Below are 26,681 nucleotides of genomic sequence, written 5' to 3' on the forward strand. Positions count from 1 at the left end.
TATTGTCCATGATAAGTCTAAGTAAGTCTAATACACTTATTGCTTTAATATGGGTTATTTAAGTAAAACTTTCGAATGTTTACACGTAACAATACTGGACTTGTTTATGAACAAGGTTATGCACGACACAAATATCTTTTTCTGGGTGGGTAATGATAGTACGGTTAAAGTCAACTGATAAGATCTAAGAACATGATTACGGATAAGATTCCTAGAGGTCAAACGTCGTAGTCGTGACTCATTACAATATAATGTCGAATAAAACCTGTTATACGACATTACTACGAACAATACCTCGAAAGGTATCGGTACTATATGGAAATTTTTCGTAAACACTCCTGCTTAATAATTCTAAGCAACAAACATCATTAGCCACATAGTATTTATCTTATGTTTTGAGAACGATACAAAGGTTTTAAATACTATTTTTTTTTTCTCTTATGACTATATGCACGCAAAAATGGATGAAATGACAAGCATGAAACAATAAAAAAATGTAGTGTTATTTTTTATCAAAAAGTAATTTACGCACGCAGTTATTCATTAGTTAATTTATAAAGATCCTTTACAAAGTACTGGTCGGTTATAACATAAAAAAAAGAATCAGAAAAATGTATCACTGCATTCAAATAAAACGTTCCGCGTTCCATAACGTGTGAGTCACACGTCATTTCTCTGTAGTCTTTTTGTTGACACTATAAAGAGATACGAGTATTAGTTCAACCGATATATTGTAAAACAGGTATCAATGAGTCAGTAGTATTTTTCAAGGTTTCAAATACGTAAAGTTTCTCTATGAATTACATAAACAAATGTTGCATGGACACACTGGTGCCAGTTAGTTAGGACATTATAGCAGTTGCATGATTGCGTTTATTTTGAGCGTAACTGTACTACTTTACTGGAATAATGTGAACCAGACATTATTATAAATTAATTAAAAATAAAGAGAGTTAAGTCAATTAGAGACGGGCTACGTCTGTGTAATAATACCAGTCCCATTAGCCCAGAAGAATAGCCACCGATGGTCTCGAAACTACTCGGTACTGACACCGGATAGTCACCTATGTCAGAATAACATTTTTTGTATGCGATTACTATGATTCGAAGTTGATTAAGCGCTTCACTTAATAACATTATTTCCGTTAGTACTTCATATCGCACGCAAGTCTAGAACCTCTTTAACAATCTCACAGTCACTGAGGGCTGGTTATTTTACGCTCAATTTACTCCCTCTTAAAAACTAATGACTCAAGGGTTCTTATTTCAAATCAGGGCTTGGTTACTTATGAATTTTTAAGGCTACTTTATCGATGTTAAAGTATTTTGTACGTAGTTATTAAGCTCTCATTTAGATTTATGAAGTTTTTTCCAATTGGGTATTCAAACTGGTGTTTAGTTAGGATTTCCATACTGTATGTATTCCAACGGAACGCCCTATAATGTAAATAATTTAATTCGAATCAGTCTAGTTGGGCATTGTAGGCAGCGCGATTAAGATTGATTGTTCTGGGGGATCAGCTACTGGGTTCTCTTGTTTGAGGTAGGCCTAAATAAGCTTAATAGACGTGAGATTATTTTTATTTTTTAATTAAAACATTAATTATGTTGTATCAATTAATAACATAATGAAAAGTACATATATAGAGGCGACATATGTAGATCTATTTTTGACAAGTGAGACAAGGTTTACTATTTATTCTTTGTTAACCTACATAGTTGTAGCCAAGGATTATTTACTTATAAAAAAGCGACACGTTCAAATAACTTGTAAAATATTGTATTTACATGAAAATAAGGTTGCATGCAGCATCGTCATTAAACTCGACAAAATAGTAAAAATAGTTATAAAGTGAAAATTATCGCTATTATTAAAAAAAAAATTATAATCGAATCTTTCATGTTTTTGAACGTAAGCAACCATTTTACAAAGAACAAATGAATGGATGACCAATTGATAAGTAGGTATCCAGCTGTTTGGAACGTTCAAAAACAAGCTATCACCTATACTGAAAAGATAACCCCCTGTTTATGACGTAAGAGAAGTAATAAAGGGGTAGCAACTGTAAACAAAAAATGTACAACAATCTATAATGACTGTGAATCGATAATTTTGAAAAAAGAATCTAGGAACCTTAGGAATAGACCAATTGATCAAAATTTTTTGTGTAAGGGCATTAAATAACCAATTGGTACTTATGTATTCCTGATATCAAGAAAAATGCACAACATTTCAATAAATAGTCAGCTGTGTTTTATAAGACTTTTATAAAAAAAAACATAGGAAGTTTCCAGAGCGGTATAAGAGAGGATTCCTGGAGGACTATCAATTTACTCCGCAAAACGATTCCAGCCAGTTCAATGTGGGTTATTATTAGATATCGATCATGTCTTCCTGGTATTGATGCTTGAGACCACACAGTATTTTTTTTTACGATTTGTTTTAGTACCAAAAAATCAGTATTTATTGTCATGTTATTAAATTAATTTAGGCATTTTGTAAATATTACATTAAAATGTCTGTATTGGAGCCAAATAACATAATACGCAATAAATAGTATTCACACAAGCACACCCTAAAATATAGCTCAATATAAACGTGCCCGCTTTAACAACCCTCGCAGTATTTCGCTACAGGGCGGGTGCGCACCACATTGGGGAAAACAAGCCCCGCTCCCAAATAATTCAATAGTAACAAAATTCCACATTAATTATTTTAAAAACATTTAATTTATACATACCGTCGTAAATCCCGAAAATTCGTAACTTAAATTTATCGATCACATGTGTTTAAACAAATAAATAAAAGGCCAAATTCAACTTTGTATCACTTGAAATTATTATTTGAAATGAAAGAAAGAAAATAGTTATAACAAAACACAAACTTTAATTGAGACACCACAATTTTTTTAATCAAAACAATTCAGTTTTCATACGTAACAACACAACACACCTCTTTTCACAAAAACTACCCGGAGACTAAATGAATGGAGCGAATGATTCATTGGATTGAAAACGAACGGAATGAATATCTTTGAGACTTGGAGGTTTATGAAAAAAGCGCCACCTATCGGCACATATTGTTAGAGAGCCAAAGTTTATTTTTTGGTAGAAATAAGAAATGGTGATACCAGCTAATATTTAAAACGAATCTGTCGACTAATGAAATTGTACGATGCTTCTAAAAGCGAAATTATTATGTGTAAGAAAGAGTTTTTAAAATCTTAAGACGGAAGTTATTGTATAATCTATTTAATAAAAGTGTTACGTTGTTTTTAAGCTCAATTATTACCTATGTCAGCTCAAAACATTGAAATAATAATTTCATTTGAAATAGGTTTGCGAAATTGTGTCTACAAGCATTTTAGTAATTTTATCTTCTATTATTGTCTTAGGATCTTTTCTTGTTATATGGACAAATAGTAGCATCACTGCATTACAATTCTGTAACATAAGCTGTGCCCTTGACAGATTGTCAATTTGTTTTGTCTTGTCAATTGTCATAATGTGATTTGATTTCATTTTCTCATACGTCAAACATGGAAGAGGATCGTCTTTTTGATGAAAGAATTTCTATTCGAGATTCGGCTCGACCATTAAAAAAATATGGAAGTACATGCAATCATATGAAGAGGAACGAGGAATACATCAAACATGTTATGTCAAAGAGTGATACATTGCAAGGAATTGCTCTTAAATATGGCGTTACAGTAAGTCTATTTAAATAAATATATTGATAAATCTAGTAGCATACCAATGAAAATAACTTGATATTTTTGTTGTAGATGGAAAAGATAAGACGAGCGAATCGTTTGTTTGCGACTGACAGTTTGTTTTTGAGAGAATATTTACTGATTCCTGTAACCAGAGATTCTCCCTTTTATGAGAACGGTGAACGGGTTACGGAGCCCGCCATGCCACTTCATCGCGCATCAATGTCCGATATGTCATCTAGACAGTCACGAGATTTCTCCCCTGGAAGTCCCGATGAAAAGAAGAGTTTTGATAATTTTCTTAACAGATTGGATTCTTCGCTTGCTGATATTAAAAAGCATGTTGAGAAAAGCAAAGAAAATAGCGAGTAAGTATTTCCATATTATTTACAATTTCTATTAGACATATAAGCCTTTTTAATCATTCACAGACATTACAGTGATCAAGGTAATAAATGTAGTAATTGTCGTAGCCTTTTTAACTACAAAAGTTATTATCATTAAAGATATTAAAAAAAAGTTAAACTACCACCATTGCTATTTAGCCAGTCATAGATTAGTAATTTTAGCTAATTATAAAACTGAAGAACAGTTTTTCTGAATATTGAATGAGCATTAAATAATAGTAATTTGTAAAATAATTAATATTAACAAATGGAAAATATCTAAATTTTCTGCTGTAGTATTCTAAATGAGTTACATGTTACAGATAATAAAAGCACAATGTAAATATGTGTTTTGCAAGATAACTCTTGTTTACAATGACATTGATAATGTATATTTGAAAGTCACAACTAAAAGATTTGTACTCGAAATTATTGTTATAATTTAAATTACATGACTTTTGTCCTCTACATGTTCCGACAATTGATAGTGTTGTAATAAGGCATTAATTTAGGTTATCTTATTGTACCATCTGACTTTGTTCCCTTGAATTTAGGTTATACACTTTTATATACACATAAATTAAACTCCGAATATGTGACAATGTCATAATTAAAATGTCATAAGTCTAAACAAAAAAAAACAAGAAAAAAGAATGTCAATGCAAGCAAAAAGCTTCAGTTACATTTTTATTTTTAATTTCACAAACCTTATCTGGTGTCATCAGAAAATTTAACATAAGGGTGATTTAAAAAAAACTGATTTATTTAAGTACAAGCTGTCAATCATGACCCCTATTGCAAGTATTTAAAAAAATCTTACTAAGTAGCCTATGTGTTCTTCCAGACTATGTTCTACATCTATGCCAAATTTCATAAAGATCTGTTGAGACGTTCCGGAGCTACCTTCGAACAAACATCCATCCATCTAAACATTCGCATTTATAATATTAGATGGTTACCTAGATCCTATTACCTTAAAGCTATTATTATTGTTACTTTATATTTGAAAGTTTTGTGACTGATGATATTGTTGCATAAAACAAATATTAATATGAAATTATTACTAGATTTTGTCCATGACTTGACTTGTAAAAAAATTTTTATTATAAAACACCAGCTTTTACCCGCGACTCCGTCCGCGCGGAATAAAAAAAACACATGATAAAAAAGTTCCTATGTCCGTCTCCTAGTTCTAAGCTACCTCCCCATCAATTTTCAGCTAAATCAGTTTGACCGATCTTGAGTTATAAATAGTGTTACTAACACAACTTTCTTTTATATATATAGATTAATAGACTAAGTTATCTGTGCTAAATTTCATCGAGATTCATTAAGATTACATTATTAGAAACATCCATTCATCCATCGAAACTTTCGTACATTGATATGTGTCAATATATTTTTTATTACAATTTGACTCACACAAGGTCACAAGGTGTTGTGTTTGTGCTAACTATGTGTCCGTGCCGATCATGTGACTACTGCGCCTTTCTTATTTACCACTTTTAAAGTCATTCTTTTGTTTCTCCTTTGTTTTGTGCAATGATTTTTTTAGAGTTGGTTTTTTTTTTTGCGACATTGATTATGCTGATTTATTTGATGGCCAGTATAGATTGTTTTTTTCTTTATCTTAATAATTCAATGTCTGTAAAGTGTTTCTGTTGGAAATTACTGAATTATTTTGTTTTAACAAACTTTTAGGTAAAATGTAAAGAAACCATTTGACTTCAAAATTTCGAATTAATTAAGCTTCTGTTGTTATTAAATATGCATGTTGGTACAAATACGGTACTTTGTTATATAATAGAAAATAATTAAAAAGAAATAAGAACTGACTGATTATTGTGTAAGTCTAAATAACATAGGCAACAACAACATAGGCATAAACAACAACGGCATAAATTTTAACCTATACATATTTTTCAGGACAGAAATTGAAAGGAGCCAACTTGTTTAGGGTTGTCAGATTGTAAACAGGACCATTTGCTCTTTTTGACTATGTTGTGTAATCTTATCACTTCCTGTTAACCAGCCATATTGTGAAATACTAGCCATGTGGTGTTTTATGCCTATGCTTTGCTTAATGCCGCACTTAGAGTAGGTTTCTCATAATAAATGTACTCTAAAATTTTGCAACTCTAATAATGCCAGTTAACACTCATATTTTATTTTGGATCAAAATGCTAGAATACTTTTGCCTTTCACTTTAAGAAAAAAAAGTAATTATAAAAATGGCGTTGCTGCGGCGGCCATATTTGGCTAGTAATGTTACACATCGTTACTGAAAGTCTCATGGTCAACGTTTTATTTTGGGTCACGTAAATTATGCCCTGCTTGTCAGTCTGATAAAGTTGGAGATTGTACTACAATATACAACTAATAATAATTATTAACTAATGACTTCCCTTGGATTTATTGGTTATATTTTTATATTATACATGGTGTATTTAATATCCTTAAACTTAGATAAATACGATACGTAATAGAATAGGAATCTAGATTGAACCATAATTAGAGTAATTTGTAATTGCGTTTATTAGATAAAATTTTCCACGCCCGCACCGTATGTGTATGTAGGCTCTGGAACTGTATGGAATAACCTATTTGTTTCATTTATATGTTATTACATGAATAACCGTAGGTTTCTGAGACCAAAATATCTGAAATATCGTCATCCTTCTCATTTTTTTTAACAAAACAGAGATAAAATACGTTTTAAACGGAGATTTTGGTCTCAGAAATCCACGGTAAGACTTTATATTCACGACTAAGATGTTGCTTTCTTGCGAAGTCACTGTTCTGTATAGTAATTATTTTTGTTTTGAATATCCTATCAGGATTATATGGTTGCGATATCTTATTTATTAGGTCTAACCCTTTTAGCAATCGGTAGCTTATCTATTGGTGTATGTTGGTCAATATGTTATTGTGTTTTTGACTAAAAAGGCTAATAATGTTTTAACTACTATCGTTTGGATCTAAAATTACTTAAACGAATTTATATGCAAGAACTATTCCAAAAAATGTCCTTGAAACTTTGTTAAAGCTAAGTGAGTGAAGATCTAGGTTAGGTCTATCTTGGGGCAGCTGCCCCCAACCTCTCCGTCCCCCTAACCGCTCGTAGAGCTTAGCTAACGGACTGATATGGACAGTAAAATTGCTTACGAATCTATACCAAGAAAATAACAATTATTGCATAGAGGTCATTTAACTTCTGAATAAGTAGCTGTCGCCTGTAGCCGCGTCAGCGCGGAATCAAAAAAGAATCTTGATTAGAAGCCTATGTGTGTTTTACCATCTATGCCAAATTTCATCGAGATCTGTTGAGCTTCTGGAGATACCTTCAAGCAAAAATCCATCAATCTATCTAAACATGCGCATTTATAATATTAGTCATAGTTACAGTATTGGTCGTAGATATAGGATGTTTATAAAGTATTTTTTGATAGCGGTATTATCGCAATGCGGCATATAAAAGTAATACTGACAAGTTAATTTATTTCTAAATACATTTTGATATTAAATATATTTACATGTGACTGCAAGACGCAGTGGTATAGTTAGTAGCGGTATGACGTAAGCTTTCTCGTTACCGGCGAGGAAGCCTTTGACGGTAGACGGTAATGTACTACTTCCAACTTTGATAACAGACTCTTTAAATTATAAGATGAGAAGCATATTGTGTATTAATATTAATATCCTTAGAAATTTTTCTATACATTGGTTTAGTTTGATTTTGGATGGATGTTTGTTACTACATATTTCCAAAAAGGTTTAACGGATCTCGATGAAATTTGGAAGACAGGTAGACTGTAGTCTGGAATAACACCTGATCATTACAACGCGGATGGAATCACTGGCGATAGCTAGTTTGATTATAAATACCATTTCCTTTGGGATTCAAAATCAGTTTCTAAGGTAATCAGCCTAGTTTTGTACTTAGTTTGTAAAGTGGCTAATCATGTTACGAAGTATTAAAATACACTAACGATATATTTACCGCGCTAAGAGAGCATTTGGCTCAATATGAGCTAAGATTCCCCCTTCGTTTCGATTTAGTCGAGACAACGTATGAACATGGACAGACGAGGCGTTCACTGGTTTATTGACCTCGTGATAAGAACTTTGGCGACTTGTGCGCAATTGCTTTGATTCGCTGGTAACATACGATAAACAATGTTATTTAGTAGGACGTAGCGTACGTTTTACAGATTTTAAATCTAAGTGTATTTAGGATAAATTCGGAAGGGAAAAATTTTATTTGTAAACGACGGCTGCTTAATATTTATCAATCTTTTGGCTTAATGTTCATGTTTGACATTCGTACTTCTTACAAACCACAGAGTACTCTTCTTGCGGAGGTATAATACAAACTCCTTAATGGTGCAAACGCAAACGCGAAGCGCGAGTGAAAGATAAGAGATGTATTCTATTCGAGAATGTTGTAATTTTTAACTGAGTTATGTTTTCTGTTTTACTAACTGTCTCATTGACTTCCAAAAAGGAGACTAGAAATAACTGCCGAAACAGATGATTTCATGGTAAATTTGTAGCGTGTTCTGTTGCATTATAAAATATTGATTGCGTGCCAGATACAGAGCTACTGCCGACATAAGTCCCCTAGCAAACAAAAATAATGTACCTTTATTTTGAAACAACATTTAGTTTTTTTTTGAAGCAAAACCTTTTGTATTACTAGAATTTTGGATAAAGGAGTTTAAGTCATCTGCTCTCATCTGTGTAGTTACTAACTTAGGATATTTTTCCATTGTAATAATAATAATAATATAGCCCTTTATTCTGAAATTATTTGAAATATACACGTGATAAAAAAAAAATTATAAAATGTCCCTAATCTCAATGTGCCTCTTGGCATAGGCCTCCTCTAAACATTTGCATTGTTTTCTGTCTTGGGCGACTCTTCTCCAAAATGGGCCGGCTGCTATTTTTTTTCCATTGTATTAAAAGTTAAATGAAACAAAAAAAAAGTTTTAAATGCATCAATTACTACTGTATTTTTTATTTTAAAAATAACAAATATTTATGAGAAAAAAATAGTAGTAGTTAACACAACATATAAGGCTCAGAAGATTGTAATTAAAATGTCAAGGTTAAGTAGGTAATAATTGATACGTTAATCTCGCGGCTCTGCATTTTATTACAAAGTTTATTCCCAGAATATCTTTTATGATTCACATGATCTGTTAGATACAAACATGTTTTTTTGCATATGGTATATTGAACACAGAACGGGATTAATAAAATGTAAATTGACAGCCCACACAAATATCTTTCACAAAATTTGTTATCAATTTTATATGTGTGATTAGTATGGATGTTGACGACCTATTTATCGAGTTCCTTTTGACCGAGGTCTGGCTATGCTAATATTAGTTTTGATTCCGAAACGGTTCTTTTGCTGCACTCACACGCAGCGACACTTGTTTGTGAGATTCTCGCATTTGTCACGGCTTAATTTTAGTTGTGCGAATGTTTTAATCGCATTATAAGTAGGGTTGCCAACTGCCAACTTTGGATAAATGTAGACTTGTATAGCGGCTTCGATCAGCGATGATACTATCTATCGAAGGGTTGCGAAAAAAATCGACGACCACTGTATAATCATTATTTAATTCTTTACTGGACGCCGAAATTAAAACAAGAAACCCTTAGAGACTTTTTAAATGACATCTTCCGTTTAGGACCCAAAGTGGTCGTATATGCACTGTTCAAAACCCAAATGATGACAACCCTAATTAAGAGATGTGCAATTAAAAATATGTAGCATTTGTTTTAAAAAAGGATTCCTTTTATTCAAAGAACATCGTCCTTTTTATTTAACCTTTGTGATCTATGTCATGGAATATTGGTAGATTGCGGTGGTCAGTATTTTTTTAATTCATGCTTTTCTCAGTTTTTTTTTTATATTTCAAGGAGAGGACAATATTATGGTTTTGTACATGTATTTCTGCAGTGGAAAACTACGATGAAGTTAACAGCTTACACCTTTACCTCAATTAATTTAAAAAACGAATACTGGGCTTGTTGATCACTTTATATTTAAAAAATAACTATGTCGTAATACGGATATCAAAATGTCACAATAATAAAACGGGTTTTTCGTGATGATGTTCTAGTTTGTGCCTGAAATCTGACATTGTGGTCGTTAGGCTTTATTCTAATAATTTTTACGGAAAATAAAGATGTAATTTGTCTGATTAGTGTTAGCTGTATAAATTTATGTCAGTGTAATTATTTTGATAACGATTTAATTTGTACAAATGTTATCTAATATCTTACTTTGCGACACATTTTATTTAATTTTTATTCATGTATGTATTAAATTATGCTACGACTCCGTGATTATTACATCCAAACACATTCCATGCCACGATTTTATCGTTTGGAAGTGAACTCGCCGGATCGGTGGCACTGAAAGTGTTAATACTTTTTAAATGTTCAGTACTAGAAAAGATAAAGTACATAATGTGTACTTTATCCACTATGTACGACTGCCTATATATACTTGGACTCAATTGTTTTTTTTCAATTCCAGATTTGTCAAAGACTTGGAGGATGGGTTTGTGCGTCATCGGCCGATAGCCCGGCTGCGTCAGTCAGCGTCGATGGGTGCCACCTCCTCCGCGTCGTACAACGAGGTGATTCCTCCCCCGCTGCCGCCGCCCCCTGTCGCGCTCACGCAGGGTCGTCGGGTCGACAGCTCGCTGAAACGCCTCGAGAGGGCGCATGATGACCTCTTCCAGTTGTAGCGTTCGAGACAGCGCAGGTCAGATCTCTTGTTAAAATACCTAAAACTTAAAACTATGAGAGGTAACACTTAGCGAAATCGCATCGCGTATGAATGGAGAATGAAAAAAATTGTGAAATTGAAAATACAGGATTTGCCACAAACACAAAGAAATTACGAGAAGTCTCAGCGTTATGCCTGATCTTATCTGCGAATGAAATTACCATATCACTGATGTTTAGTGGTTTTACGTCGAGATGAATCTTGTTTACTGAGTTATTAATTGTAAATGTTTTTCTCGTTTCCTTTTTCTGAATCATATGATGACTTATTTTTTTAATTGATAGTCCTCTGTGAACGTTACAGATATGCGCGTTTCCATTGAATGCGATGTGGGCGGGTGACGTCACAGCCCACTCGCGTTTCGGACACGACGGCGGGCGGTCGCGTGCCGCCCGCAATGGACTGAGTGCGCCGCGGTGAGTTCTTCTAACGGCGAGTGATATTAGATAGTCGATCTTATGCCTATCGTAATACGATCTGTTTTACTTTTGATATATATGTTTATGTAGATGTGTTGGTAATATAGTAAGCAAATATTTTTTTTTTATAATTTTCCTAATACCTAACCCTCTAGACAAAGTGCATTCGATCCGATGCGATTCAATAACGAAGTATATATGGAACTGACAATAACTAGATAAGTCTCCTGATTTTTATGTCATTTCCATATATTTTTTTTTCTTATGGCATCGCTTCGGAGTCAATTCACTTTCCATAGAGGGCTGATTTTTTTTAAACATACATAATGATGATAAACCAAAGATAAAGTTTAAAAAATCCAAATTTTTCAGTGCGGTTTAAATTATTAAAACTGACGAATTATTATGTTCTGTATATTGATTTACTATATTACAACATATCAAAATTTAGATACGCATTTGTTGTTTTATATAAAACACAATAATATAACGTATATTTGTATATAAAAAATCAAAGATGCACCTGTTTGTGCATCGTCGATTGTTACAGTATCAAATATATTATCATTTATATTTAAGATAAATGTTAGAAATTATTCTACAGCTTTGAACATGTAACATAGTTATATAAATATGTATATACTATATGTATGTAATTAAGAGAATATATGTAAATTTACACGCCAATTAAATATAAAATAACGCCCTTTTAATCGACCAAGAGTTTTGGATAAACATGCAAATAAATTTTGCATTACGATAATTGCACACAAGTAATCTACAAATTATTAAAAATACAAAACCAGTTGAATAAAAATTTTTTTTATTTTTAATTACTCGAAATAATTAAAAAAAAATTAAAACGTACCTACAATCGTACGTACAATCCTAATATTAAAACGTACTGGTTGTCATAAAAGCAATGCCACACGAATGCTGTGCAACGCATATACTAACGTTACTGTTTTCCAAAGAAAAATTTGTTTTTGTTGTCCACGTGTTTACTGTTCACGGGAATGCGTGACAATCTCTCATCAACTATTCTTTGAGCAGAACTTTTGCGTTATTAACACCCATTATTCATAAAATTATATAATTTATGTATCGCCAAATATTAGAGAACTCAAAAGAGCGGTGCAGTACCGTAATGGCAATGTTTTTTTTATACAAATATAAATCTTCTGCTGTACGATAACAAAACGACATGTGGCATCTCTCCGCCGGATAAATGCCATAAGTTATTTCTCGTATACAAGATATGAAATTTTGCTGGCTGTGCTATTTATGTTAATATAAAGAACCCATTTTTACATGAACATAAATAAATTCCAAGACTCGGATTTCTAAGTGAAATTATTTCCTTTTTAGCCGACTTCAAAAAGAAGGAGGTTATCAATTCGACTGAATTTTTTTTTTTTTATCAATGTGGTCGCGGCGTGTTACATCGTTACGGCCAGGATTAGTAGGTGATTTATACTTATTTAATCTTGGTTTTTTAATCGTTGCTTTACAGAACATTTAAATAATAGTAGCCAGTACAGTATTTGTCATAGATCTTGGTGGCTCGGAATATCTTATGATTCGCTGCGCAGAATACAATGTTTGATATAACGGGGGGATTGGGATGTGGGGAGAGGGGACTGCGCAGCGCGCATATGACCTTGAGCCGTCAAGATCTTTGAAAACGGTTATAACGAATTACAATCGCATAATACTATTGTTGAAATTAAAAGAAGATCGAAAATAATTGTATAAACGCTTTTAAAAGTATGTTATTTACTAAACAATGTTAAAAATGCAATACAGAAATTAAAAACAAGCAATTGTATTTCAAATTAGAAATACCATAGATTTTCGTAGTTATTACTTAAAATGCAGTTGATATAATATCCTGAATGCTTTTATTAAAATGTAATACATATTATATTATATACGGTGTAGTAAATAGATAGACCATTAAAGATGTATTGAGCTTGCTAATTTATATACATATTTGTACCAGAAATATGTCAGTTAAATAGATTTTTGTGCTCTTAAAAACTGCAATTAAGTTACTAAAAGGCACGATAAAAATGTTTTGTTCGTTCAGACAGATCAGGTATAAATGTAACTTATATAGGAACGGATAAAACACTCACGTACATATGTTTGGTGTCAGCACCGACTAGTTTCGAGACCGACTAGTTTAACTGACAGTGAGCGACGGGCCGCGTCCGCGAGATAATACCAGTCCCACTCAACCTGATGAAGGGCCCCCGATGGGCTCGAAACTAGTCGGTGCCGACACCGGACATATTATGTACGTCAGTGTTTTAGCCGTTCCTATATAAGGTATAAATGTTTTTAGATATCTTGGCGGCTCTTAACTTCTGGTGAGTCGTTGCACAGAACACAATGTTGTGCGTACCGATGACCTTGAGCCGCTAAGATATTTGAAAAGAGTTATATTTCAGTTACTATTGCAATGTTTAGTTTTATTAAATTAGAAACAAATAATTAAAAAAAAAATAATAAAAACTTTGGTTTTTATACATTTTGTTACACGATAATTGCATTTGATGTTAATTGTAACGTTAAACAAATACAAGATTTCTTTTCATACTAATAAAAATATATTTATGTTAATATTTAATTCAAATATCGTGACAGTGTCACGAGAAATATACTGTATAATCATTATTGCCTAGTCTAAGTATACATTATTTATAAGAAATCGTTATATAAACGAATTCAATAGAAATTAGAAATTATTATAAACCTATCTAAATAATTCTACATTTATACGACTGGAATATCAGACTAATTAAAAACAGACATGTTTGTAGCATCAATGAAACTTTCAGAAACCAATCTATCTATATATATAAAAGAAAGTCGTGTTAGTTATACTATTTATAACTCAAGATCGGTCGAACTGATTTAGCTGAAAATTGATGGGGAGGTAGCTTAGAACTAGGAGACGGACATAGGAACTTTTTTATCTTGTGTTCCTTTTTTTTTTATTCTGCGCGGATGGAGTCGCGGGTAAAAGCTAGTAGACAATAAATGACAGTCTCTAGTGAAATGAGTTTATATGATTTCTCATTTCAATTGAATTCGACTATACGTATATGTAAAAATATATGTGTGTCGATATCGCCATCTTTTTTTATTTTTACAATATAATTTTTTTTATTAGTAAATGTGAATAAAAAAATCATTTTCTCTCATAAACAGAGGTAATAATTTTTTGTACACGTGTTTCGGTAATAATAACTTATGTTTTATATTTACCATTAAACTTATATTTGTCTCAATTATTCTGTTTTTTTATAAGTTTTTAATTTTTTTTTTCGTATTAATATTCAAAGTATTGGGATGATACAAAGGTGTAAAAACTCTCCTAAACTTCGCTTTGAAGTGAAGTAATTTAAATGAATATTTAAACAGTTGTTTCTATGTCTTAGTGTTAAAATATATTTTATATGTATTTTGCTTTTGAATACTGATTTAATTATTTTTTATTTTATTATTAAGCATTAAATATTAGAGTTTTTGAGTTGCCAGTCTTTTGACGTTTGTGTATATAAAAAAAATAAAAAAATACATATCAGCTATCAGTTCAGCTCAGTTTTGTTCTTTTCTTTTAAAATTAGAATGTGCGCCTCGATGATCTTGATCTGTCAAAATTTGTCAGATTCCGGCGAAAAATTTCATTTCATGCACATTCTTATTTGAATCAAACTGTATCTGGCAATCGTTTGTTGCTTATATTATTAAGCTTTATAATATTTTTTAGGTTTAAAAGTCATTTAGAATATTTTAACCAGTATGTACAGTATGTTTATTTTTTTACAAATCTTGGCAATACCTTATGTCTTAAACGTTCCAAATTAAAGAGCAATTGATAGAAAGTTTATTAAGACAACTGTCAAAAGGTAAAACATTTTAAATCATTATTAACGATTGTTTTTATTTGTCTTTATTAAAATTTGTATAATGCATGTTAAATAACATATTAACATCGAATGTGACGTCATCAATATCACAGTTAATTTCGTGTGCTGCAAAGCATTCATCAGCTACAATGTTAACTACCTTTATAGTAATTTTTTTATTAATTGTATGACGTCATTCGACAAATATGTTATGTTATTTCGCACGGATAGCAATGCAGTGTTTTTAATTAAATAAATAATTGATGCAAACGAAAACCCCAGAGTCATAGGAATGAAAAACATTGTATATTTTTGAATTGATTTACTTTTCTGTAATATTAATTTTATATTCTAAGAGCGATTATATTTAATTTGGCTATATGTGTTATATATTATTGTTTATGCTAGTTGAGCTTTAATAAATATTTTATTACACGTTGAATTTGTGTTTAATTTTTATATGAAGAGAATTCCTATTTTCCTGAAGAAAATTCTTTGATTTAAAGATAGTTTTTTGAATACATTAATAATGTTAATTTATTTGTAGCGAATATAATATGTGTGATAAAAAAATAAACTTTTTTACTTTCATCTCACATAATACATTAAAAATCACACTACTTTAATAACAAGGAGGTGAAAATACAAAAGTTAACAACTAAAAGGTAGAAATAGCGACATTAACCTAATTTGTATTGCTTTAAAGTTTAAACTGCCAGTTGTCACGGTTAAAGACAACGGCGTCCCCTTGTGGCAATGAGCCAAGACTGTAACATTTTATAAGTCGTTTAAGACGGTATTTTATGGTTGCTCCTAGCTATTGGCTCTAATAGTCTAGTTTCTTAGACTGGTTGCTAATTAACTAATTATATCAGAAAGAAAAAGAACATTTTACTTATTCATATTTAAAATGAAACAAAAAAATTACGTATTAGGTTATACAGGCTCTTGTTGCTTAGACTCAAACGAAACTAAAAATAAAACTTTATGATTTTTAAGTTCAGAGAAAGACTGAGGAATGTATGGAATTCAAAATCTTCGGCCATATAGTTCATTTTAATTACTATATCATAAATATATAAGGTTTTTTATATATCAAGTGGATTATTATTTACATAACCAAGGAAGCAAACATACGATTTCCTGAAGTAAAACATCAGAACTACGGGTCAAAGTCACGCACGAGTGAACTCTTTGTCCCGACATGCTTCACTGATTTTGTGTACAAAGCTCTATCATACCGCTTTGATTTGAAATTCTGGCCCATTACATGCCCGAGATTGTGTATTACAAAGCACATTTCACATATTACGAACGTTATTTGTTGTGAAAAAGGTACAAACTACGTGTACAATATATAATATTTATTATTTTGTATATACAATCAAACTTAGATAAGTAGGAGACTTTTATAAACGTGAGTCCAGTTTCGACAGAGGACTTCAATAAGCCAGAAACTTGGGCTATTGCGTAACTTCTATAACCGAGAAAAATGTCGCATTTCCTTGGACTGTTGCTTATCTTGGTTCGACTATATTTGAATGAATCAATTGACAGCCTCTCTGTCCGCAAATTTGCGTTTGTTCTTGATAATCTCCGAAGTGGTTGGATCAATTTTGACGTGAAGTTAGCTAAATTAAGATATTTTTTATTCCACGCTTATGAAGTAGCAAGGAATAATACAGTGTTAAATAAATATTTGAAATCGATTCATTAGTTGTAAAGTTTTATCCGAATAAAAGATTTATTTTCTCTTTGTAATAAATTTTCAGTACGTATGTCCTTTCTTACATATGTTTTCATTACTTTTTTTTGTAAAGAAAACGTCTGTTATATTTTAAGCGTTAAAAAGTTCATTAGTCCCCTTGTCGGCTTTCTGACTCGACCGGAAACGGAAGTCCTGAACAATAAGCGGAAGCCTCGCCGGAAATCTGCTCAAAGAATTTCGCATTCATTTAGATGAATTAATTTCGCGCTTAATGGATGGCGTTGACTTTGTTTTTGTCTTATTTTTATTTAAATAAAACATAAAAGGTTTACGAATTAATGTAAAGATCATCATCAGCTCACTATACGTTCCCACTGAGGGGCCTACACTAAGTAAGGGGTGACTAGGCCACAGTCAACCATGCTGGCCCAGAGCGGGTTGATTGACTTCATACATATTCTTGAATGTCAGGTCATTCTCAGAATCAGATATGGTCAGGTTGCATCATAAATTTTTCCTTCACCGTAAGAACATCGGATAAATTTACATATGTAAATCAAAAAGTGAAAAACACATTGGTATATGGTGGGATTTCAACCCAAGACTTGCAGATTACAAATCAAGTGCTTAATCCCTGAGCCACCCACGCTCTAATGTAAAGCTACTGGAAAAATTATATTTGAAATAAACATTTATAAATAAAATTTCAATGAGGAAGGAAAATCACAACACTTGTAACTTTTATTTGTTTATTTTGTTTTCCATATCGGCCGTTTCGAACTGTTATTAAATTTCCACATCATAATAAATTACAAACTTCGATATAAAATTAAAAAAATAGTAACTTCAATTCTCACTGTAAATAAATGTCGAAATTGTTTTCATAACAAATGGAATATCTGGAATAAACTCTTGAAGGAACAAAGAAAACTTTATTTCCAACGGTTTCACTCAATTTTCTCAACGAATTTATTTTATAGAACAAACAGTTTCGGAGCAGTTTAATTTTAGATTTGTTTTCTTGAAGTTTTAAATTAAAATATAATGAAATGAAATTAAGTCATATTCAAGATATTTCTCAGAAAGAAAATACTTATATATTACACTCGCATATATAGTCTGACAATGGTCAAGATATTCATTTTAAGATATCTAGGATGTAACTAAGATCACAAAAAATATATAAAGGTTTATTTAAAACAAATATTGAAGTTTAAAATACACAAAGATTACGATCCAAGTCAGAAACCTTCAGCGCAAGACGACATTCTTTATGAATGTTTTTGTAGTCGGTTTTGTAAATTATTATAACTTTATTTACTAACATTAGTTTTTAGCTTTTACTAAACCTAGTATCTAATATATAAAATTCTCGTGTCACAGTTTTCGTCACCGTACTCCTCCGAAACGGCTTGACCGATTCTCATGAAATTTTGTGAGCATATTCAGTAGGTCTGAGAATCAGCCAACATAAATTTTTCATTTTTTTTAACAGCGCGCGGACGGAGTCGCGGGCGACAGCTAGTAACAATATGAATCTTTGTAATCTGAATCAAATAAACATTACTTTTGTTATATTCTTTGAAACAAAAAAAATAATTAATAATGTAATGAAAACATTCGTACTCATTTATTTTTATTTACCTTGTCCCATGTGCGATGTCGCTTAATTTATACTAAGAAGAAAATAAGCAACTTAAGCTATAAACTGTTGACTTTTAACATTGTACGCGGACTATTCTCTAACCAGAGCTAAAACAGTCGTGCATAATGCAACGAGGACAAACTGCCCCGCTCGGACTCCGCATAAACAACCTCTTAATGTCCAGTTAAATTCTACTCTATGTAAATAACTCGCAAATATTACTAATACTATGTATCTACTTATTTTTTTTTGCTGTATTTACATAAACGTTATCTTATTTGTATGTAATGTGTAAGCTTGTTTGTTATTAATCCCCTGCAATACACCACTGTTTTTAGTTACATTTTTAATATCGCAGGAACTCATTGTATTAAGGACTAGCGGTCGCCCGCGACTTTGTCGGTCCAGAAATAATTAAAAAAGCCTATAATATACCCTCATGCATCAGCTACCATCTCGTCCAAGTCCCGTCAAAATGAGTCTAGCCGTTCCGGACGCTATTAGGAACAAGCGCGGCCTTGTGGACCGACAAACAGATAGACCAAAATGTTAAAACTTGTTTTTTTTATTTATCAGCAACAAAAACATATCCTGTGTATACGAAATTTATATATATGTGGATATTACAGACACTCCAATTTTATCAATATGTATTGATATTCAATGTATAGATACATGCTTATACTTTGTGCATTTCTGAGACATTCATTAGGAGGAAAAAAATAATTAAAGGATGCGAATCTACATAACGAACAATTGAATTAAGCCGTGAAACTACTCCCGAGACTCGTCTGATGTATCGAAATGTGGGACATATTGTCTGCATTTGCGAGTTTTCATTGCTTGACAACATAATTATATCTCTCTCAGCCCTTCTGAAAAAACTGAAATAACAATCTATCTTTGTATCAATATTTCTGTTGTGCAATTACACGGTTTCATAGACACATGAAATATTTAGTGTTTTGATGGAATTAATCTCATTATTTCAACCTTGTATGTGTAGCTGTTGTCGACAAACAAGATGATTTAATTTAGTAGAAGCAAGAAAGATCTTCCAGGAAAGTTCTCAGGCAACTAAAGTAGTAAGTTGTAAAAACAGCCACTAAGACTGTACTAATTTGATTCGAATAACATATCATTCGCTAATTTCTTTCCTTGGTTCTAACTTGGGCCTTTTAGGCTACAAAAGATCACAATGTAATAGACATATTATGTCATATAATATGTATGTAAATAAAAACTTACTAACAAACATTCCTGAGGGGAAATTACAGATCTCAATTATCACACAACAGCTATAGCCCCATAACATCCAAGTACAAGTCGCATCGCGACCATTAAATTCAAAGAAATAAGTTTCAATAGAAGTAGCAATAAATGGAACATTTTCTGCAGAATAACGTCTCTCACAGAATTGCTTATTAGAAGCGGCAACTTTACCGCCATGTCTTGGCGCTTTGCCATTTTTGTAGATCACACAGCAAAGTTTTTGTAAATGTCTCAAGTGCCTCAATTATTAACGTTAAACGTTACACAGAAAGGACAATTAAGTTGTAACGAAATGTTAGCGTTTGCTTCGTTCCGACTTAAAAGCGGCTGTTAAAGTTACTTTTTTTACATACTTTAAATGGCAAACGAGCAAGTAGCCACCGGAATTCGCCGAAATAGTGAAGCAACCGCTGGCCATAGACATCCGCAATTGCATATACGTTGTCTACCTTTACTCGACGACTTTACCGCTAGTGCTAAAATGGTGAATATCAAATAGGCACAAAATACCATCGCTTGTAGCCTGTCTAGTGGATTATAGAGATCGGTGGTTTCAAATATGAAAAATATGTGGACCTGACCGCTCGACAAAGTGCATTCTTTCCGTTGCGATTCCAAAATGTAACGTGTCAGTTCCATACATTTTTGAAATTCGTTATGGAATCATTTCGAAGCGAATGCACTTTGTCTAAGTGGGCTGTACCCAGTAGTGACGTCTAAGCTATCTCACAATTCATTCAATCAGTTAGTAAGTATTTATATATTTCAATTCAATTTTTTTAAGAAAATAGTTGATAAAAATAAATAGTCACATTAGATGTGACCCAACTTATTACATTTTATCAATTGAATTTTCTACTCTGATAAAAGAATTTCGCTAGCTTTACTAAATTTATTTTGTCGCTGACATTTATCCTTACAATATCTTTTATTAGGTCTTCGCCTGTGGCGGCTGTCAAGCGTATGATAAGGGCTCAGATTTTAACTGTCGAAGATGACACATTTATCGAGAATATGTAACATCAGCTTGTATTTTTATAACTCCCCGTTAGAAAACGATTAATATTACGTAGTTAAAGATGAGACAGTCAAACAAGGATGTCAAGCCTTGTAAGAGAGGCGGTTCTATCGGTTGACTCTGTCAGAAAATATGTAAAACATACTTAATGAACAGCATAAAAAAATCATATGAATTCTACAGTAAGAAAAGTATCTCGTGATACTTTTTTCATAATGACAGGAGGGCGCAACTGAGCTAGTGAGCTATAATTAGTTTGAATGATGCTGACCGGGTCAGATAATTTTTCATTCTATAATTTAAGTCAATATCACTTACCGTTCACTTTCGTTATTAAAATACATAGATATGTAAAGTTCTAAAAGCTAGGTCATTTTAGGTTAGATAAGATTAGATTATTTCTTTACAGTGTCGTTGTGAATACCCTCTATCTAATTATTTTATTCTTCTAAAAGAGTACTGAATTAACCATTTCGGACAGAAATCTAATTTGAAATATTTAGTTACAATTGTTTTCTTATAACATTTTCTAATTCGTAATAAGATTTGTCTTATTTTGTTACTTAAAGAACAAAGATTTTTTTTGTCTAAGGAATTTTTGTACAATGTAAGAGAAATTGGAATTTAATTATTTTAGTAGACATATTGTTGAGAAGTAAAGGTAATTACATATACATACATATATCTTCATTCAAATAGGCTAGAAAAAAGACCAGATAAGTATTTTTTATTAAATATTATTTTGACTACTTAAATAAACCGTTAACCTGGCTTCAATTTATAAAGTGTGCGTTTGCGGTCGTTTAACAACAGCCGGCGGTGAACTGCCGACAGGAAAATATATTTTTTATGCTAATTTAGTGGTAGGGAAGAGTAAATTAACAGGCGCGTTTAATCAAGCCTTTTTAGATTTTTTTTCTCTATAAGATTATGGACAATACTGATACTTTGATGGAATAATTGAATAATGTCCTAAAAGTGGATTTCGAATCAATTATTTACAAACTCACATTTATGATATCGAACGTGTGACATGCTTATCCTAGCTGGTAAGAGAGGCGCTGCTATCGTGGTTAGTTCTGTCACAAAAAATGTAAAATAAAAATATAGGCCAACAAGGATATCCGACCCGGTGGGCATAAGTCAAACTAAATTATGACAGCTCACTGTTAACGTCAAAAAATGTCACAAGATACTCTTTGTAATGTACGGAGCTGTCATAATTTATTTTTCTTTTATGTAATTTTGTATGTCTAAGTGGTCTAAGTAGATTTTTATCCTGACAGCAACAATTGCGATAGCAGGGCCTCTCTCACTGGTTTAGATATCTTTTTTTGACTGTACAATACAATAAGGACTTTAAAGCATCTTTGACAGGGGGCGTTATTGAGCTATCACAATTTAGTTTGCCTTATACCGGGTCAGATAACTTTATTGGTATCAAACCTTCAAATCAAAAATTTTATTGGGTTTTTCGTGGCTAACCTAAGTAAACTTTATTACAACCAGGCCACACAAATGACATTAAACTTTGCGATAAAAATAAAGTTTAGTTAGGTTTATTGCTATTTAAGTGGAGTGGTGCTATTTTGGAGTTTATCCTAATAAAGGTACAACGTTAATAAAGTCTTTTAAACCTAATAACCGATGGTTTAAATAAATAATTTTACTATAGTAAATTTCAATTTCACAAATTTTTTAACCACGAATTTTCGCTACTGAAATATTTTTTCCTGGATCCAATATTCTTTTAGCTCTTGCCTGCTTTCATAAGTTGTAAATAGTGACCTAAAGTAGTATTTGATTAAAATAAAATAAATTAAAGCATGAAAATGTTCTTTATTGTAACATATTATAATCTAATATATAAAATTCTCGTGTCACAGTTTTCGTTCCCGTACTCCTCCGAAACGGCTTGACCGATTCTCATGAAATTTTGTGAGCATATTCAGTAGGTCTGAGAATCGGCCAACATCTATTTTTCATTTTTTTTAAACTGCGCGCGGACGGAGTCGCGAGCGACAGCTAGTATGTTATAAAAATAAAGCTACGAGTACGCTGAACATTTCTACTTCTAGCAACAAACTTCCTGCTATGAGATTTTCAAGTTATGTGTAACGCCTCTCATGTAAATTTGTATTGTATTATTATATACAGTCACCTGTGCTGTATAGTTATGTATATTTTGAAGCGTAAAATATTATAGATTTAGTCTACAACAAGGTTAGTATCTGTTCTAGAACTTATTTATTTGATTGTCTTTTGTTTTTGGAAAAAATACAAGAAAATCCAACACGAATAGAAACCCATAAATCCACATCGTTGTCGCTGCAAGCACTAAATATAAATCAGTGAAAGGCTTCGAGCTCAGTGTAAGAGACAAGTACACAGCCGAAGGACATAGCTGAGCTGTAATTTGTGTGTTCCAGATATACCGGCTTTGCCAGGAATCGCAAACTTAAATTTATCGGTCAACTAAATCAAATGAAATGAAGTATGTGTAATATTATATACGCGGGGAAAAAGCTTTAGTGTTTTCGTTCAACTAAATCGAATGAAGTGAAGGAGGCGTTTATAATTTGTAAGTATTTGGGATACTTTAGTTTTTTCCTAATTAACCGATTCCAAAATCTCTTCTCATTTTTATACAGCTGGTGAAACAAAAGAGTTTTTCGTGAATGTTTTTTCTATTTAATATCACTAACCGTTGGTTTCTTAGATCAAAATCTCTGTATAAAACATATAGTAATCCCCGTCATTTTCTTTGACAAAACAAAGTTAACAAAATGTTTTAATAATATATTTCGAAATAAAATCCGAAATATTTTATGTTGTAATAAATATGTTGAAAGCAGGCACTTTTGAATATAATGAAGTATTGATGTAGAGCGTCGGTGAATCATTAGCACGGATCGCACTATTGTGTTGCAGCTAATTGGAAATCTCGCTTTCAGGATCGCGTGTTCGCGTTTCACCGTTCAGCTTGCGGTGAGAGACTTTTATTTATTAACGATATCTATCTATACATTTTTATATCAATATTGAAATTAATTTTTTGTTTTACAAATGTTTTGATAAAAGAATGAAGTTGTTAAGCCAATTTACTAAAATTAAGTCAAATTTAAAACTATATGTTGAAATTAGACCTGTCGGATGTAATGCGTTCCTTCTAGGTTGGTCATCAGAAAGATATTGCTTTAGTTCCATTAAAAATTGAGATAACAATACATTTTTATTGAAAGTATAAAAGTTTGTAGTAAAAATTAATGAAAACAATTTATTTATTAAAAAGAAAAACTCATTAAAAACAAGTTTTTTATTATTATATTTTAAATGAAATGAAAATTTAAAAAATAGTTTGGACGATTCAAACCTTGGACTCGATGAAGATGTATAGTTTCATTGCGAAGTTCCCTCGGCCACTTTCCAACTCTAACATCCGATCAGCAACATTTCAAACCGGGAAGTGCTTTAAATTTGATTTGCAAGATTTTTTGACAAACACATAGGATAGGTGAAATAAGACAAAAATTAAATACAGAAATATTCGTCTTTAACATAGGGTAATAAGTTTCCTGTTATTTCTTGTTTTGCAAATGGATTGCTCATTAAATTTGCTATAAAGTATTCATTGTTTTACAGTGTAATCCCTCTGCTTCACCACGCATACTAACTACGCAACCGTTATTCACTCACAAATGAGACCCAACCCGAACATTAAGCAGTAACATATTACAATTCTCTACGAACATTTCACATTCACAATATCTCACATATATTTAGGTATATATTTGAGTAAACATATATACTTGTAGCAGATTATTATTATTTTCATGCTCATAGTAAAACAACTAATAATTTGTTTCAATTTTTTTTAGCGACTCAGGTCCTTCGTACACAAAGCAATGTAAATCTCCGAAACCAACAATTGTAAGGTTACGCAAATTATCTATTCAGCCAGTACAGGTTTAGCGAATACATTTAAACTGTACACATTTGGTCCGCCATCTTGAAAATTGTGACTTTTCTTACGACGATCTTGAAAAACAGGTTGCGAGCGATTGTCTTAGGCGATGCCGGTTAGAAATGTTGACGACGCGTTGTGTACGAACCCTTATGATGTTCGTTACATATTGCGTATGTCGCTTAGCGACTATCGTAATCGTAATGTCCTTTACAAATCTGCTTGTTTTCTTGATATAATTTTTCAATATTAATTTAGTATTTAGGCTATTCTTTAATGACCATCGCCGTGACATTAATTAATTCCTACCATGATTTTTTCATAACTAAAAATTTCATTTACTGATAATAGTGACGGAATATAATTCCAAAAGTAACAATTCGCGGAAAAAAATTCCAAGAGCCCGCGGCGGGGTAATGTTAATTAAGCTTTCCCGCAACGATGTGACAGCGATGTAGCTACTGAAAATATGCGTGTAATTTGCCAAATGTACTATTTTTTAGTAGCAAATTTTTCCCCCCCAAAAAAACAAGCAAATATGTGTCAGTAAGTTCAAATTACTAACATATAGTACGATAAATCTAAATTAAAGGACTGTTGAGGTGACAAGTGAACAGAGAGAAATAGTTATAATTTAAATTTTTTACCGGAAAACCTTTCTTAAATAGATGACAAAGTTTCCAAAGTATTCTGCCTTTTTGGACACAATGACCTAATTTGATGACCTCGTATGAAGTGATTGGTTTTGATTAAAACTTGAAACTGTCATCAAAACTTCTAAACCGTCCATAAAATGTGAGGCGCAGTTTGATGACCTCCATTATCTTGATCGCATATCAAACCTTAGCAACATTTTGGTTCTACGAACTATTTCCAAGGGTCCCCTTCGTGAATATAACATTTTACATTGTTTAACACGGTAATTTGAACATTGAGATCGGATATTTATATCCGATAATACGAGAGAAAAGATAAACTCCTTATTCTTGCTTCCGTTAATCGCAATTATCCGCAGTGAGTTTTTATGTCATAGACGAAGTTCCGGACAATAGCTTATTTTAATCTTAGTTATATAAATGTGAATGTGTTGATATGTGTATGTATAGATGTCTGTTACTATGAAAGTTCAGAACGGTTAAACTTTTTCTGATGAAATTTAGAACAGATGCATTATTAAAATTACTGTTAGATTTTTTTTGTTGATGTATATCCAGTATTTTTCATGTTCTTTCTTAGTTTTAATAATATTAGCGAAGTTTACATTTTGATATTTTTTAATTATATTATAAGTGTTGTAATGTCTTTGAACAGATTAAATGACTTATTATTATTTTAATATAGATTACATTCTTGAATAATGAAAAAGCTTTGGCAAAACAGAGATAAGAATATGTTTTAAATGAGAATTTTTGATGTCAGATACTGGGTAACATCTTAAATATATCAATGATTCGGTATTAAACTAAATAAGACAAGTGACTTGTCAAGAAGAATTGGAGCATGATGTAATGATACGATTCAGTGTTGGCACTCTTCCAAATTTTATCATTATTTTTCATAGAAACCTTCTGTGTTTATTTCGTCTCAATTATAATAAATTTACACTACTTAATATTAATGTAGATAATACACGTGAGTTTTTACCAAATACACTGTTCATATTTTTAATCCATTTCACACCGGTTTTATGTGTCGTCGGATTTTACCGGGCGAACGCGTTACTCGTACAGCAGCTGATGATGCTGCGGACTGCACTACTGTTAAACTGTATGCACTTTAGAGAGCTAGAGTGCACTAATGTATTTAGAACAACTGTTTTAGTAGTGAA

General features: G+C 31.9%; 1 protein-coding gene across 1 annotated transcript; it reads left to right on the forward strand.

The window, feature by feature from the left end:
* Positions 1 to 3,500: 3,500 nt before the first annotated feature.
* On the forward strand, positions 3,501 to 11,487 carry LOC106712039 (lysM and putative peptidoglycan-binding domain-containing protein 2). The gene is made up of 4 exons (XM_045681907.1): positions 3,501 to 3,710; positions 3,786 to 4,081; positions 10,656 to 10,886; positions 11,214 to 11,487. Exons 1-3 carry the CDS (start codon positions 3,540 to 3,542, stop codon positions 10,867 to 10,869), a joined length of 681 nt encoding a protein of 226 aa, XP_045537863.1. The 5' UTR covers positions 3,501 to 3,539; the 3' UTR covers positions 10,870 to 10,886; positions 11,214 to 11,487.
* Positions 11,488 to 26,681: the final 15,194 nt, after the last annotated feature.

Source organism: Papilio machaon, chromosome 17 (genome assembly GCF_912999745.1).
Source record: "Papilio machaon chromosome 17, ilPapMach1.1, whole genome shotgun sequence".
NCBI lineage: Eukaryota > Metazoa > Arthropoda > Insecta > Lepidoptera > Papilionidae > Papilio > Papilio machaon.